Source organism: Triturus cristatus, chromosome 5_2 (assembly GCF_964204655.1).
Source record: "Triturus cristatus chromosome 5_2, aTriCri1.1, whole genome shotgun sequence".
Lineage (NCBI taxonomy): Eukaryota > Metazoa > Chordata > Amphibia > Caudata > Salamandridae > Triturus > Triturus cristatus.
In genome coordinates, this window is record NC_140588.1 from 1,115,100,657 (window position 1) to 1,115,118,678 (window position 18,022).

The 18,022-nt window shown below is 44.8% G+C and overlaps 1 protein-coding gene across 1 annotated transcript in view; it reads right to left on the bottom strand.

Annotated features, from left to right (window-relative positions):
- Positions 1-9,385: 9,385 nt before the first annotated feature.
- LOC146829835 (nicotinamide N-methyltransferase-like) overlaps positions 9,386-18,022 on the bottom strand; it is a 100,994-nt gene continuing 92,357 nt past the window's right edge. The window contains exon 3 of the mRNA XM_085608512.1: positions 9,386-10,175. Within this exon, the coding sequence (XP_085464638.1) occupies positions 9,740-10,175 (436 nt within the window). The 3' untranslated portion in view covers positions 9,386-9,739. The remainder of the gene's footprint in view (positions 10,176-18,022) is intronic.

The following is an 18,022-nucleotide window of genomic DNA, read 5'->3' on the forward strand; positions in this document are numbered from 1 at the left end:
ATACATCCTCTCATGTACCCTCTCACTTACTCATACAAACACTTACCCACTCACTCACTAACACACTCACTCATACTGCTACTTATATACCCTCTACTTCACTCATAGAGCAGCTTGTCCACCACTGGTTCACTCATAAACTTAATCAGTCACTCATACAGTTAATCTAATGCTACTAAAGGCACTTACCTAACCAGTCACACACTCACACAATCACTCATTTATGCAGGCACTCACACAATCAGTCACTTATCCATATAACCTATGACACAACCATTCACTAAGCAATACAGCCACTCACATACCTACTATTTTTATCAGTGAGGTGTCACAGCCACACTCATTGACTGAAACAGGAAATTACAGAGATTTTGACTAACCCATGCAGCCACTTACCCATGCAGACACTCACTCAAAGAGCCACTTACACTCAGTCACTGATCCCTAGAGGCACACACATACCCAGTCACTAACTTATATAAATACCCACCCAGCGAAGTACTCAGTCATGCACCCACTCACATAGTCACTCGCTCACCCATACAGTCAGCCATATATTAATTCAGTCACACACACCCTCTCATTTATTCATACTCATTGGAGCACTCACACACTATAGCACTCATACTGCCACTTACACACTCACTATCTCACTCATATAGCAACTCATATACTCACTCATTCACTCACAAAACAGCTCCTACCCTCACTCACTCATACAGTCACTAACACACTAATAAAGGCACTCACCTACCCAGTCACTTACTCATACAGTCAGCCACTCACCTATATAGACACTTACTGTCAGGATTCCTTCCACAGCTCACCTCTCATGACTATAGCAATATACCAGTATGACCTCATATCATTCCTCCCAACACTTTTTTTATAAAAGAAGTTTGCTTCCCCTCCCCAGTTCCACCACAATCAGCCTTCCCCAGGGTTTGTGGTTGCGGAGGTAGGGTCTTATGGCAATCCAAAAGCCCACATTGTTCTATGGGGATGGATGACATTGTGTAACTGTGGCATATGTCCATTGACTATGGGTCCGAATTCCTTTATGACTCTGTCCTAAGGGGGTGCTAGAAGTATGGAGAAGCGTAATGCAGTTATGAGGCCACCTACCGTCATTCCTTGGGTTTGTAATACATTGCTCCAGAGTTTTGTTTCATTCATTTGCCTTTTTTAAGGTGAGTCTGATGCTGTAAATCAATTTCCCCAGTCTTGCTAGGGTCATTGTGCTAGACTTGGAAAAGCACATAGCTGACACTTTGCTACAGGATTTTATTCCATAGATGTTATAGATTGGGCGCTCGTCATTGAGATTCGGGCAGCAGCATAAGAGGTGCAGCCACAATTCCTTCTTCTATGGGCAGAGTCTGCAGTTTGTGGCATCTCCCCTTTGGGCCCATGCCGGATTGAAGCCCGCAATTCCTAGAGTGATTAATCATATGGACAGTATTTTACTTCGGGTTGATGAAGTGAGAGCGTCACTTAGGTAAACCTGGGCTTTTCCTACCATATAGGAGCTATTCACCGGGTCTAGGTGTGGACTTGAGCGGAGGGATTTACAATCGAGATCGAATGAGATTTTGCCCACTTGTTTATTTATAGCTCTTTTCCAGGCGATCATTGGAATTTCCGGCCTCGATATGCTCTCTTCCACTATGTTCAATGCCTTGATTGCTTTGTGCAGGGCGATGTGCCAGAGCATGCGTGGCTCTTCAAAGATGGATCTCAGTTGGTGTTTTAATGAATTCGTTGGGGTCCTTAAAATCCTGAGATAAAGTTTTATAAAGTCCCCCTGGCACATCAAATCGGGCCTTGCCAAGCCTAGTTCCAGCCTTAGCCTTGCATTCCTTGCTTTCCTCGGAATTTGGAGCACCGTTTTATAACTTAGATTGTATTGAATTTAAGCTAGCGTGCTGTGACCCGGAGAAAGCAAGGTGGCCCTAACTGATTGCTGGTAGAAGTTTCGCTTTTAGTATTGGGCCGGCAGACGGACTGATCAGGTGGTGGTTTAATTGCTTGAGTAAATGTATCACCATGTTGGCCTTAGTACTCTAGTGTTTCAAGTGGGTTTTCATATTTGCCCGTTCCGTCAGCCAGACCCCCAGGTAGTTGCATGACTCTGCTGTATTGATATGCCAGTTGCCCATTTGCCATTGCGCTTCCTTTTTCTGGTGGTAGGTCCCGAAGATGACGACCTTGGTCTTTCCTTGGTTTACTGTCAAGTTATTGATTCTGTTGAAATGATTTAGTGTGGTTAGGGCTCTTTGTAGACCAACCTTTGTATGGTCCATTACGGCTGTATCGTCGGCGTATTTGAAGCACCTGCAACCTCAAGTTACCTAGTCTTGGTGCTACTAGGCAGGCTCTTTTTAGGGCGTCCTCCAGATCCACCGTGTATAGGTTAAACAAAATATGTGCCAGCACACACCCTTGCTTCAGCCCGTTCTCTGTAATTATTTTCGAGGACACTATGCTGGTGCTGGTTTTGACTCTTACCCAGGTGTGCTCATAGAGCGATCATATTGCCTTCAGTGGGTTTGGTGGAATTCCCCAGTTTTCTAACTTCCACCATAATCTTCTGCGAACAACTTTGTTGAATGCTGTGCTGTAATCCACAAAGCAACAGAAGAGTGGGGGGCGGTTCTTCTGGGTAGCCTGGGCAGATAGATGGTTCAGTGCCAATACATTATCCATTGTTGATGCCTGTGACCTGAAGCCAGTTGGTAAGGAGGCATAATACTAGTCTCCTCCACCCACTCCTCCAGGTCCTTTAGTAGCAGGTGTACGTAGGCCTTGGCCTCAAGGTCGAGTAGGGCAATAAGCCTATAATTTGATAGCTTTAGGCGGTCTCCTTTTTAGGTCTCGCCTATGCAGCGCGCATGCGCTGCGTAGCAAAGAGACCTTTAGCCATCGGTTCCCTTTTTTGGCCAAAAACGTGCACACATTTTATTGCCTTCAATGGCAACACATGCACGTTCGGCGATTCCCTTGCGGGAGCGAGCAGCTGGCGCCATATGTTATCAATTATCGCACCTTGCTGCTCGCTCTTGCAATAGAATCGCGCAGGCCCACTCCTCTCTCCCCTCCCCCTGCTGCTGAGCGAGGAGCATTACGTTTACGACCGCGGCACCCGCCTAGGGACACCGCGCTCACTTTATTTATTTATATTTTCACAATCGGTTTCCCAAGGTGGAGGGCAAAGTTAGCCGCGCCGCTTGTTTTACGTTGATTCTAGAAGGAGAACTCAGCAAGTCAACCCGCAGGTAAAGAGAAAGATATTCGCGCACATTGTATATTTTTATTTTTGATACAGAAAAAAGGTTATTTGACTCGACGCTGGGCATGGGTTGCGTTTGTAAGCAGGCCATACTTGCGGAGCTACACTATAATTACGTGTGTGCACTGGAGGACGAGTGCTGCTTAGTCGGTGTGTTCCAGCGAGACCCTGCACTGCCTTTTGAATCATAACACACGTGTATCGTTCCTTTCTCCTGTCACCGGCATCCCGAGCTGCAGAGACTATTTGAAACTTGAGTTACTTCTTTTTCTTTCTTAATCAAAATTGTTAAAGTGTCTGAGTTGCATAACAGACTCCCTGTTCTAGGCAGTAACCGACATTCGTGAGCGCTGTTTGCACCCACCTCCACATTTGTGCTTGGATCGTGTCTGCTGCGCCCGTATTGATTTTTTTAAGATTCACACCCTCTGATTCTCACAGACCAAGCTCCACCCTTGAGCTCAGGCGTGCTCCCTTAGAGCTCCCAGTGGTGATAGCAACTATGTATAGACCTTTCTTCTTCTCAGAAACTGACGGGGAAGAAGGCGGAAGCAAAACCAACACGCCCTGCCTGGATTTATAGGCAACTCTCGGAGGGTATAATCATAGCTTGCGATTGGATTGCCGTCTCCTGTAGACTGTACCTTTCTGCAATAAAAATATTTTTCCGCTGTTCCTTCACTCCTGCAGACCTCCCATTCAGATGTTGTCTTAATTTAAACACGATAATCACAGCCTCCTACCAGAGGCACAGTTCGCTCTATTTCAGTCGGGTCTGTGAGTTTTCCCTGTGCACTTAAAATATGTTCGCACGCGGGGGTGACGTGCATTTGTTTAATAAGTTGAGACACGGTGGTATGGAGCGGTTTGCTTGTTCGGGCGAATTTCGAAGCAAATTAAGTAGAATATACCCTTTGTTTATTTCACCCACCATGGAGAGGCACTTTTTAAAGGTCATAGTAAGAGGTCTGTATGCAAACTAAACACTAGACCGGGCCACTGGAATTTTACGGTAGGGAGATGACCAAATTATGCGGCATGGATGATTAAAGAATGCAGCAAGGAAAGACAAATTATGCGACGTAATGCTGCACATTTTGTGACATTATTACTTTTCATCTTTACACGTGGTAATACTGTCAAGTAAATGATTTTACTTCACAGGAGCCAGTTTAGTACCCAAATGCAGCAGCAATAAACAACTAAAAGATGACCAGTAATCGTTTGGGAAGGGCCGTTCCACTGCGCAGGAACATGGGTGGCCATGTTTTTAGTAAATTTTCATCCGTTTGCGCTAGAAGGACTAGAATACGTTTTTTTGTTGTAAAAATATGAAGATTATGCCGGTGATGATGGATTATGTGGCAATTCGCAGAGCCATAATTTTAGGGAAAACCTTACTTGCACAATTGCATAATTCTATTGGCCCTTGATATTAGAGCTGCGGATACACCGGCTGTTCATCTTTACAAGGTCGATACACCAAATGCCGTATCGTTGAGAAAAGTGTGCAATTCTTTCTTTTTTTTACCGCTATACAAAATATAATGTAGAAAAATAAATTATTAACAGTGTAGGGCAGTGGTTCCCAAACTTTTCTGACCCGCGGCTCCCTTGAGCTAATTGGCAGTTGACCGTGGCTCCCCACCATTTTCCGAACTGTGGGGCATATTATCAAGAAACGGCGTTAAAATTATCGCCGCTTTAGCGGCATAAAACTGCTGCTAAAGCGGCGATAATGGCCTTGATAATATGCCTTTGAGAATTCCAGTAGAAGCCCATGTTCTGGTGTCAACATGGGCTTCTATGGGAATTCTCTGCGGCATATTATCAAGCCCATTATCGCCGCTTTAGCGGCAGTTTCCTGCCACTAAAACGGCGATAATTTTAACTCCATGCTTGATAATGGGTGACACCGTGCCGGAGTCGTGCTATCCCCAGCACCACACACCCTGTCCTTCACCTGTGCTGTCTATTTCTGGAACTTTCTCAGAATGTAATGTTTGTAAAGACTTCCTCGCCAGTCAAACGTGAAGCGGTCTGAAGCAGCAGTTTTTTTTGTTACATTTGTGTCTATTGCATTAATTTGTAGCTTGCTGCATTGTTTTATCGTGGGGTTTTCTCTGTAGACTATTTGAGTGTCTGTGTTCCATCCCTAATCCCGTTATCCCCCGTGTGAACATTAGGGGTCTGGCAGCTGAGCGGAGAGGATTGTCTTCTCTTCAACTTCCCACCTTTATAGGCGTTATATATAGTATAGTATATAGATAATGTTATCGCGTTCAGGGGCCTTATATGTCATCACGTGCTGGGCATCATATTAAGCCGGCGTTAAACACTGCCTACTTCCCCGTAATCAATTTTTTTTTAAATCAGTCTTGTGACTATTTTGCAATATGCTGTGCAGAACTGTTCCGTTTAAGTCAAATTAAGGCCGTAAAATTAATACGTGCAAAAAGATTATATTAGGGCGGGGTCTGCCGGGACGCTTCACACTCTCTTTAAACATTTTTTTGAGAAACATTTTACACGCGTTTCTTTAGCCTCCCTTTTTACTTTACTAAGCATCCTGCCTTTAAAATTGCCTTTTGCGCCCCCCTCGTTTACAGGTTCAGCAGGCATATGAAGCATACTTCCCCCACTTGCAATAGACGTCAGTTCACGTAAGCGTGAGAATTGAAAGGGATGCCTTCTCAGTATTGTTCAGGCAGGCAGCAACTCACCAAATGTCTCATGTCTCACCAGCATGTGCAGGGTGCCAGTCAGGCCACGGCCATGCCATGGTTTACCACACTGACGTGTTTCCACCTTTGAGAGCTTTAGAAGTGCTTGGGGTGCGAAGCCCTGCACAAGCACTGAGGCTTCTTTGACCTTGCAGGAGAAGGCAATGTCTGGGCCTTCACTAATGGTGTAGTGTCTGCGCAGGCTGCCAACCTGGAGTACTCCAGCACTTTCCTCACTTAGACGTGCTGGCACAGCAATGGGCACATTACAGGCCTTGCCCAGCACAAGCCTTCCTTCCCGCTGACAATCTTATTTCAGCCACCATTTTACAAGTGTTCCTGCTGTGCGCATTTTCACAAGCGCATTACTCTGCCTTCTGTGGACACCACCCCTTTAAGTTAGAGCACAGCACCCCTCTTCCCCTCCAGCCTGGTTGACGCGATGCAGCTGTCCCAGTATACCCCACCTGCTCTAACCTCGAAAACCTATAACCCCGGTAGCTTAAAAGCCCTCAGTGGTTGGTTTACTTCCGGGTGGGCCCTGCATAGTATATATAGCCTGGTTGCCTTAAAAGTACAAGACAGCCAACTCAATGTAAACTGTGTCTCCTCCACCTCCCACTTGTATGCATGAACACTATTAAACACTGCACCCCAAGACAAGAGTGCCTATCTAGTCACACACGCAAATCTAACAAGCATTGGAATAGCCAATAGGTCTCTTACTCGTACTTATAAGTGTTTAGCCATGCAACGGTTGATGTTGCACCAAGGATATTGTGTTGCACAACTAAATACTTACAAGGTCCCAAAAGCGTGACCTATTGGCTATGCCAATGCTTGTTTAAAGATAGGGACCAAGATGGAGCCCCTCCAGGCATCAGGCGTTGTTGCTGTCTGGAGAGTGTAGTTGTATAGGGGAGTTAATATTGCAGCCCAAAAGTCAGGGGCCTTTTTGAAAACCGGCGCTGGAATCCCGTTTGGCCCAGGGGCCCCATCATTCTTCATGTTCTTGATGGTCTTAATGACCATTTGAGGGATTAGCTGGGCTGTTACTACACTATGTGTGTCCGCCGGCGATCTATTACCCTCAGATCGGTTGCAATGGCTGGCTTTTGTGCCTTCGGGCATGATGTATGGTTGCCAGTCTGTGCCATCAACTCCGCAGGCCCCGTCTGAGCTATCTTTGTATGCTCGGGTAGTTGTGTAAAGCTGTTTGACATAGATCAGCCAGTCCTTTTCTGCTACTCCATTTTCTCTTGAGATTCCTCTGCTGCTCAGTTGGTTTATGTGTCTCCACAGATGCGCTGGATTGTTCTGTTTTAGCAGGGAGAGAACCTTGAGCCATTCCCTTTACCTGGTGGCGTTTTTGTGTTCCCATATTTACTTCCTTAGTGCTGCCCTTAATGTGGCAACTGATGGTCCCTCCGGTAAGCCGCCCCCTCTTTTTGCCCCCTCTTGTCTTGTTTGCGAGGGCCTTTGCTGTCCTGTATGTCTTTGTTTAGCCCTATCCAGCCCCTTCTTGGTTGCCCATTAAGCCTGGGGGGGATGTGACTGGGGATTCCCGAGCTTAGCTTGTAGGTTTTCCACAATGTCTTCCCAGGCCGTTATGGGTGAGAGCGACGAAGATAAATAGCCTTCCTGTGTTTCTTCAAGCCAAGTTTGTAGCGTTGTGCCTGTATTGTCCGACCATTTGATCCTCCTGAGAGCGCTGTATTTTTCATCCCCTCTTGATGCTCCGATGGTTTGGTGATAGAGAGCAGACGGAACTGTCATCTGGAAGACCGCTCTAAATGGCCTGTAGTCGCTTTCCGACCTATCTTCTGATTCAAAGTCATCTAGTTTGGCCACCAGTGCCTCGCTGACCATGATGTAGTCAATTCTTGAGATGTCTCTGAAGGTGGGGAGAGGATCCCATGTGTTCGAGTGGGCCATTTTCAGAGCGTGAGTGGAGGTCAGTTTATGGTTGCTAATGAAATTGGACAGGGGTGCTGCCCTACTGGATCTCAGGGTAGGGGGTTTGTTTGTGTCCAGATCTCTCAGGTTTAAATCCCACGCTAGCATAACCTGCTGTTTTTTGTATTTGCACCGGAGGTCTTCAAGTTTCCCCAGCAGTCCCTTCAGCTTCTCTTTCATGGTAGGCTGTGCCGGGTTGATGTAACAGTTAATTATTAAAAGAGACATTGGACATGAATTAAGGTACAGGCTTCTGATGTGTAAGGCTTGCAGTCCAGGTATGTTTAAGTCAATTGCCGTAGTTTCCAGGGTGCTTTTGTGCTTTATAAAAACTGATAGACCGCTGGCTGGTCTGCCAAATAGATTCTTTTTTATGTCTGGCATGAAGTGTTCGTAGAACCCTACCAGTGGAGTGCTGGACGAGGCCCAAGTCTCTTGGAGGCAGAGTATATCGCCTGTTTCCAGAAACTGCTTCAAAATTTCATTGCCGCTGAGGTTCTTTTCCATAGACATGAGACAAGCAAAAATATAATTTTACAAATATCAAGATTAGTTGAGGTAACTACAAAAAAACAATAAAGAAGAAGGATAAGGTAAGAAATACACTCTAATTTCTGCATCTTCTAAAAGAGAAAGGTAAAATGTCATGGCCTGAAAATAGGTGTGCTTTACAAAGAGGTCTGCAGGTGGGATTACTTTGCACATTCATCTCAGGTGATTTTGAAGACTGTTGGATATGGCAAGGAGAACCCAAGACCACAACATGATCAATCTCCTGCTACACACTTGCAAGGCTGCAGATCTGAAGGACAGACAGATGTGTGCTGGGGACAGAGGAGACCTGCTGGTCAGATGATAAGGCTGATGGAGTCTTTCCTCTGCATATATAAATTAGGCAGGAAAACCTCCACAAACAGGATGAGCAGATTGAAACCTCCATCATGAAGGGTGGATGGACATAATGCCAAGATAGAAGTCAGGCACGTAGATTGCAAATTCTTTGACAATTGTGAGATGTCAATACATTACTGAACAGCTGTGGTTCATAGGATGACGTCAGGCACTAAACTGGTACAGATGGCTTGGGGGGCAGTGGGTAAAAGGTTCGGTGTTCAGAGGAAGGGAAGGGTGCTGGAAAGAATACAGTGGGGTGGACTGTCCTTGTTTTATTTATTAAAAAATGATTTAACCCTAAAATGAGTGCATCTTTGGAATTACTACTGATACACATTTCATTTGCTTTTTATAGCTGTATTTAAATATAAAATGAACTTTTGGAATTCATAAATAGTGGAAAGAGGGCTATATCCTGTTCTCCAATGGAAAATATCCACTGGATAGCTGAACCATCTATGTATGGGCAGTAATGGACACACAAACAGACTTAGAACATTGCAGAACAAAATGCACAAGATTTCAATTGTTTGAGAGAATGGACCATCATTTTATTGTAAGATTGAATCAACCTTTTTAGCTGCAATTCAAATGCAAGATCAATCATTACTACCACAGGAAGTTATTGACTCCATTTCACCTAGCAGGAAAGGACAAGGGGATATTCACTGAGACAGAACCTGGCAGAGCCGAGGGAAGGCGGTCCCAGCAAAAGCAATGTCCAGTTGTCAAGCAGTGAGGAGAGGCAGAGAGCAGAGCACCACTGGTTTCAGCAGCAATAGGGTCAACAAAGGCGGTGAAAGAAGACATTTGATGCAGGACAGGTACACGCTAATCCTTTCAATATTATGTCTATTAATTGGGATCCATAAGTACATTAAACAGGAATTTCTTTTCGAGCATGAACAAGTATTATACCACTGTAATCTATCACGTCATACAATTGATTAACTGTCCTGGGAAACACCTGCAGCTCCTCAATGACATAGTCAGCATCCCCTAACGCTTTCCTTATAAAACTCTCATCCATACATAGATGGGGAAACTTAAAGCTCCCAATCATGTAATAAGTGGTCTCAAGGCATGCTATCATTATTAAATGCCCTCCATTTTTTAACAGTGATGAGACATTTCTTAAAGCACTGCAGAACCCTTCTTCATCTGTCATGAGGACCTCCAAACAATGAGGCAAAATCAGACAGTCAGCTTGAGGCAGGATGGTGGGAGATAAGGGGTTACTTTTGCTGGCGTCAAATCTTAGAACGTGCTTCATTTTTCCTCTTAACAGACTTTGCTTCTCAGCCCCCGCATCTCTGAAAATAAAATACAAACATTTTAGTTTGATTTTATTATTGATTAAAACGTGATCTTTTCTCACAAGTTATGTCAATTTATCAAAACCAGTTTGTATGAATATAAACTATATGTTTGCAAAGGGCCTATATATATATATATATATATATATATATATATATATGTATATATATACATATATATTACCTACTGGCGGTCGCCAGTAGGTAGTTATAGTTAGGACCCTGTTTCCATAGGAAATCCGCAACATTCTATTTGGAATAACTTTGGTGCCGGTCGACGAATCCTCGCAAAATTTTCAAAATAGGTGGGGCGCTACGCTCCGCTCCTACCCTGAAAGTCTCGGGGTGATTCGTCAAGCAGGGGCCGAGAAAAAAGGGGGGTCCCAAAACGCGTTTTTCCCATGCATTTTTCCATAGGACCTTTAGACACAGCTACAGCCCGAACGGCTGAACAGAATTACTTGAAATTTGGCAGAGAGGTAGCCATAAGGTCAAGGAAGTGCCTTTTGCAGGTCTGGTGTAAATCTGTTCAGTATTTCCTGAGAAAATAGCATTTAAAAGCATATATATATGTGGGCGGAGCCTAACCACACATCTCATCCTGAGATCTGATTGGCTGTCAGCACTTCATCCAAGAAGTGTTGGCAGCCATCTTGGGACCAATATACATGATAGCACCTCATTAAAAAGCATTGCAGTTAATAGAAGGTTTTAAGACTTTAGTTACATTATAAATCATTTGTTGATGGTACCATACTCATTTTAGGAATTGTGGTATGTTCTAAGGTGATTTCACCATGTGAAAAAGCCTTCTGCTGGGATATCATGATTGAGAGAAAAATATTTTCTCATGCTTTTACCACAGAGGTTTGGAAGGTGATCTATAGGCTAAACTGAGAGCTTATTTTCTGTAAATTCACATTATCTTACTCAGTCATGTGAGAATGAAGTCTGACATTCTCAGTAAAACATGTACATCCAACAAGGGCAGAGACTGTCAGTTGATTTCTTTGTGTTCTACTGCAGCTTCCCAGAGTGTTCCAAAGAACTACTAGAGCGCTAACAGTCCTACTTATGATAAACGTATGGCACACCTGAAGCCATCTTGCTTGGATTAAAGTGGTAACTCTTAAAACATTTAATTTAAAAAGGAACAAAATGAGGGGGTTCATTTTTCCATAAAAAGTATGATTAGTGCTGCAGAAAGAAAAATTAGGGCACATTTTGAGTGACTTCTCAAATCCTCTTCTATTTCATTAAAAAATTCTGACATGCAGACTGAAACATGCACTTTCAATACCAGCAGCAGTTTTCCCTGGTGAGCAGTAGCTTTACTACAGTGATCTAATGAGCAAAAAGAGTGCTAACATTCTGAATTTATGGCAAATGTGTGACACATCTGAATGCCTTCTTGATGGAATCAAAGTAAAAAACTGAAAGTATTTCCTACTGAGGAGACTGGAGTAAATGAGGAAATTAGGAAACTTCATAACAAATAAGTCTCCCAAGATGGCCACCAGAGACAAAAGAGCCCAAATGTAGCCCAAATATCACCCAGATGTAGCCCAAGTATAGCCCAATGACAGAATGTCCCAGAATGTTCTTAAAAACAACTAGAGCGCTTACTGTCTTCATTATGACAAAAGTATGGCACACCTGAAGCCATCTTGATTGGAATAAACTGGTAACACTTAAAACATTTAATTTAAAAAGGAACACAATGAGGAGGTTCATTTTGCCATAGAAATTATGATTAATGCTGAAGAAAGAAAATGAGGGCACATTTTGAGTGACTTCTCAAATCCTCTTCTATTTCATTAAAAAATTCTGACATGCAGACTGAAACATGCACTTTTAATACCAGGAGCAGACTTCCATGGTGCAGTAGTTTTACTACAGTGATCTAATGAGCAACTAGAGTGCTAACATTCAGAATTTATGGCAAATGTGTGACATATCTGAATACCTTCATGATGGAATCAAAGTAAAAAACTGAAAGCATTTCATACTGAGGAGACTGCAGTACATGAGGAAATTAGGAAACTTCATAACAAATAAATCTCCCATGATGGCCACCGGAGACAAAAGAGCCCAAATGTAGCCCAAAATCACCCAGATGTAGCCCAAATATAGCCCAATGACAGAAGTGTGCAAAACACTTATTATTTTGTGTTTTTGCAGTGTTATATAGTGCAGACTTGTCAGGTATTGGAGTGCTTTACATGAGCATTGGTTACATCACACAAGAACAAATTCATTTTGGTTGTAGACATGGGGAGACTAAGTGATTTGACCAGAATCACAGAATGTCGAGCTGAAGCAGAAACTTCAACCTGGTTCCCCAGTTGCAAAGTCTGCAGTTCTGGAAGTAACACCACATCCTCTCCCCTAAGTGCAACATTTAATCAAGTGGTCAACTGGATAAAAAAACATAAAGATAACAAATAATTTAAAAGTGCTTTGTCGCTATTTGAAAACTCAGAAAATATGTCCTTATTTTAGTCTTTTAGAGCACTAACCATAATTTTGATGCCAATAAGACCCTCTCATATATGTAATTTCTAAAGGAAATGCTCTAGGTATTACAGTTTTGATTACATCAAGATGATGTCAGGCGTTCCACACTTTTGTAATAAATATAGAATGTTAGCAATCTAGTTGTTCATTAGGATACTGTTGAGAGGCAGAGGCCAGGGGCACGGACTCTGAAAATTAAAGGCAGGTAGGAGGGTGCAAAGGCAACAATTTAACCACACTGAGCAGGCAGGAAGGGCCATGGAAGCACAACAGACTATGGAGGGCAGTGGAAAGGGGGGCAGGGGCAACAAACCAACAATACAGGACTTGCAAGAGAGGCTGTTGGAGGGAAGATCTATTACGGGTCAAGGAAGCTAGGGGCGGTCCCCAGATCCCCGGGAGCCACCACAGAACTGAGCAGGAGAGTGAGTCAGGGACAAAAGGGGCACATTAATTTGAGCCGGGGTGCCTAGGAACGCTTGCTCCAAAAATGAAGAAAACAGACATATGAGACATGGAATTGGAGGCAGAATACAATGGCAGTTTAATGAGAAGATGCAACTTCAAAGAAACCGCAGAATAGAGACATAAAGTACAAAATACAGAATCCAGATAATCATACAGCTGTCATAATATTCTCTGCATCTCAATTAATGTACTGACAGAGAGAGAGAGAAAACACATCTATAAATGCATCATGAGAAACAAGTTACACCAAGGAAAATGTTACCTAGGAACACTCACGTTTACTCTTAGAGCAAGCATTCCTGCAATTACAATACAAAATCTTTTAAATGCAAAAGTAAAGAGAACAATGGTTAAACATAACATGACATTTCATATAGGTAAAATAGAATAAGATACTTCAAGCAAAGCAGAGCAAGACATTTTAAGCAAAGGAAGACAAGAGCTCCCAGCTCTTGGGGAAAACCTGCACTGCCTGTTAACCTACATACAGACGGCGAGGTAGTCCGTCGATATCTGTGGGTGCTCCCTTTTTATATCATTTTGTGGGCTCCTTTGCACGCTACATCTACCTACGTATGCTACCCAAAAGCTTCGTCTGCAGATTTTATCAGACATTTCGTCATTTACCCACTTAATGCTGACAATGGACTGGGTGAAAAGGTCAGTCTCTCAGGCCAATCGCTTATCGTAAGTTCCATAGAGCAAGCAGAAAATAATGGGTATTGTACGGGAATTCAATATGTTCATGTATAAAATCTCCTCAGTTCTCCTAACTTGACGCTCTGCGGTTGCCACTTCCTTAAAAGCGGGAAACCTGCCCAGGAAGCAAGTACCAGTCCAGGATGCAGCCTACTGTATGTCGACAGCTTCAGGGGGATGTTGAACTTTGATACCGAGCACGGAGCACTCGGGTAGGGTGGGGGCTACTAGTTTGGATCAGAAGGCCTCGCAGACCTGCCTTCAGACTGCTATACACTAAAATTGCAGAGCTATGGTCAATTTAACAAAGAGGCCTACATATTGAACAGAAGGGCCTACACAGGGGTTTTATGCTGGCTGAGTGGTAAGGATGTCTCAGGATAATTATATAGCAACAGAGGACCCGCTGGTCAATTTAATACGGCCTACAAATGCAGCTGGCAGGGCAAGGACAAGGGTCTCATACTTCAGGTGTGGACAGAACGGGCCAGGGGCCCCCTGTGATACAAAATCTACCCTCCTTCAAGGCTGTGGCAATGTAATAGACCATTGTGGGCAGAAGGAAGAGGCAATGGTAGTACAACCATACATGCCAACAGACCCGATTCAGCCAGGAAACGTCCAATGTTTTTAAGCTCAAATGGGCTTTATTTGATCTGTCTCCTGTCTACAATATCCTCTTTTTCAATGTAACTCAAAGGGGAAAATCAATACCCCAGTTTTTTTTCAAAATCTCCCTCTTACCAAGTTCAAAATGTTCGCAAGTATGGTACATTGGGTCATGGAAGGAAATGGGATAGGGACATGGACTTGGATAACAGAGGACAGGAGGGACATGGAGAGGTGCACCAAACTGACCCTGCAGGGCAGGCATCAGGGTTTGCAGCAGCACAATACACCACACAGGGCATGCAGGACGGGAGTGCAGCACAACAATCCATAGAAAGCAAGAGGGAGGGGACAGGACCATGCACATGGACAACAGAGAACAGAGGGGTAAGAGGCAATGGTAGCTAGCTGACCATAATGGACAGACAGGAGAGAAAGCTGCAGCATAACAGACCATAAAGGGCAGGAGGGACGGATCAGGGGCATTACAATGGAACAGACAAGCCAGGAGGGAGGGAGTAGGGCTGGGGGCAAGGGGGCAGGGCAGGAGCAGCAAGATAGCCATGGAGGTCAGGCAGGATGGGCACTAGAAGCAAGACACACCATGAAGAGCAACAGTGAGACTGTGATGGCATACACACAGACCATGGAGGGAAGGTGGGAGGGGGTCAGGGGCAGCTAACTGACCACACAGGGAAGGTGGGAGGGGCCATGGCAGCACAGAAGACCATGCATGGCAAGTGGGAGGGTTAGTGGCAGCACAATGGCTATGATGGGCAAGAAGGAGGGTGGAGGGGCATGCACAAAGGACGATGGAGGATAGAAGGGAGGGTCAGGACCTGTGCACAGACAAGAAAGTTCAGGGGAAGGGACCTCACAACAGACCACACGGGGCAGGCAGGAGGAGCAGTTGCAGCACAACAGACCAGGGAGGGCAGAAGGGTGTGGCAGTACAATGGACCATGTAGGACAGGAGGAAGAGGATAGGGGCATGGCATGTGGACAGGCAGGGTGGAGGTGAGAGGGACAGGTTACAGTCATCTGACAATGCTAGGCAGGTGGGAGGGGAGTGGCAGCTCAACAGAACACTCAGAGTAGATAGGAGTGGCAGGTCCATGGGACATGGTGGGCAAAAAGGATGGAGCAGGGGCATGCACAAAGACATCGGAGGGCAGGGGGAAGGAGAATAGGGGCAGCAAGCTAAGCACAGAGTGTAAGCAGGAGGTCAATGATGGGGCATAGAATTGGGCAATGGAGGGCAGGAGGAGTGGACTGGTACATCATACTAAATTGAGGGCAGTGGCAGCACATCAGACCATGCATGGCAGGAGGGAGGAGGCTAGTCCATGGATTCACACAACAGAGGATAGGGAGGAAGGGGATGGGGCAGCAAGCTAACTGTTCAGAGAAGGCGGGTATTAGGAACTTTATTGTTTTTAAAACATTGTGTCTGTGCGAACTACTTAAAATATGAACAAGTATGCTGCATAATCTCACTTTTATTCAGGAAGAAGAGGACGTTTGTGACTGTGACTCCGGGCTCACTTGGCAGGAACACCCCCTGACCCTCCACCCCCTATCGCAAAATGTAATGCCCGTGAAAAGGGTAGGTGAACACAGTGTTATATAGAACATAGTCCTGAGAGCACGATTGAAAATGAAAACTAGATATAGTGTATGGTATAAACTATGCACCAAAAAGTGTGATATAAGATGAACCGGGCGTGAAATATAATATGCAATACATTGTGCGCAATGACAGATTCATTGGAGAGCGCGAGACAGCACAGGCACTAGCGCGTGCTATGCGATATGCGCCTTGGAGTGTAATATGCACAGGGCAGTGTTGTGTAACCTAACTAGTCTCTAAAGTTGTAATATAAAATATGTGCTGGGGAGTGTAACGTTGCATATGCACTGTGACAAAGATATGGATCCCAGATTGTAATATGTATGGCATAGCACTGTGCGTTATAACATAGGCATCCAGAAAGGCACGTTAGATGGGGCAATATAACCCGTGCGAAGACAAGTGTGGCATGACATATTCACGGGGTGGTGTTACAGTGCACATGGGCTAGAGAGTGTCATAGCATATGCACTAGCTAGTGGAATACAACACAGAGGTGTGTGGCACTCGGCAGGCAATGGTGGGTGTAACACAGCATTGGGCTCTGTCAGGAGCACGCTGTGACTCTCAAGTGATGTTCGTCCCCTTTCCAGAGAGTAAAATAAAAAGTATTACACATCCGGCAGTGGATGTGTGTTTTATTAACCGTGAGGGGGGTTTCTTGCATAGTTTTGGTCGAATTTTTGTCGAATCCCCTTTGAATGGCTTGGTGTGCATGTGTATTAAATGTGCCCGTCAATAGCTACCCATGTTTGTATAAATAAACGACAAGGGTGTCTACCAGGATTAGGCACGGTAGGGCATCAGACATGTCAGAGCTTCACTAGTGGTGTAAATACATTCCACGTGGATTCATTGCATGCATAGTCGCCTTTTAATGAATATCACGCAAATCGTCATGGTGATAGGTACGTACGGTTTGTCCAGCATGTCCTAGGTGTGTCTATAAATATATATTTTTAAAAAATAATAAAAAACAGTGGCCGGCCCTGGGGATTGGGGTAAAAAAAATATAATTAGGAGACTGGCCCTGGGGGATGGGGTCATCAGGGCCAATAAATTAGAATAAGAAGGGGAACCAAACAGCCCCCCTTCTTAAAAAACTAAAATAAATAAAAGACTGGCATCGTGCCGGAGGCCATGCCCCCTCCGTGCAGCACTCTGCAAACGCGCCCCCAACAGGCATCTCCAGTATGCGCAAGGGAGCTGCGCTGCAGCCAGGTGTTCTGAGGCCAAGCCCCTTTTTACACCTCTCTGCAACGCAGCTCTGTGGCGCTTACTGGAGGTACCTAGTGGTCTAGTTTGACCCTAGGGACCCTTAGGATTCAGGGGGACTTAATCTCTCAACTTAGAACAGCCACAGGGCGCGTTTACACAGTGGTGAAGGGAGTTGACGGGGCCTGAGGTGACGTGTGCAAACACGCACTATGGCACGTTTTAAATTGGGGATATAATTTCCCTTCAATACTGAGGGCCCCTGGGGGCTAACTAGCCCACCAAGTGCTTCCAGTAAGCGCCACTGAGCTGCATTGCAGAGAGGTGGTCCAGGCCGTGCCACTTTTTACACCTCTCTGCAACGCAGCTCTGTGGCACTTACTGGAGGTACCTAGTGGGCTAGTTGGACCCTAGGGACCCTCAGGATTCAAATGAACTTAATCTCCCAACTAAAAATGGACACAGGGCGTGTTTACACAGTGGTGAAGGGAGGGGACGGGGCCTGAGTTAACGTGTGCAAAAACGCCCTGTGGCCTGTTTTAAGAGGTAGTTTTAATCCCCATGCCCTATTATACACTAGGGGCTTACAGAGGAGGTCATGCTAATCACAGGGGGACCCCAACGCATAATGTTCCCTAGTGTATGTAGGTGTTTTCACTGTATTCTAAGTGTCTTTTAACATAGCACTGGCTCTAGGACTGGTTAG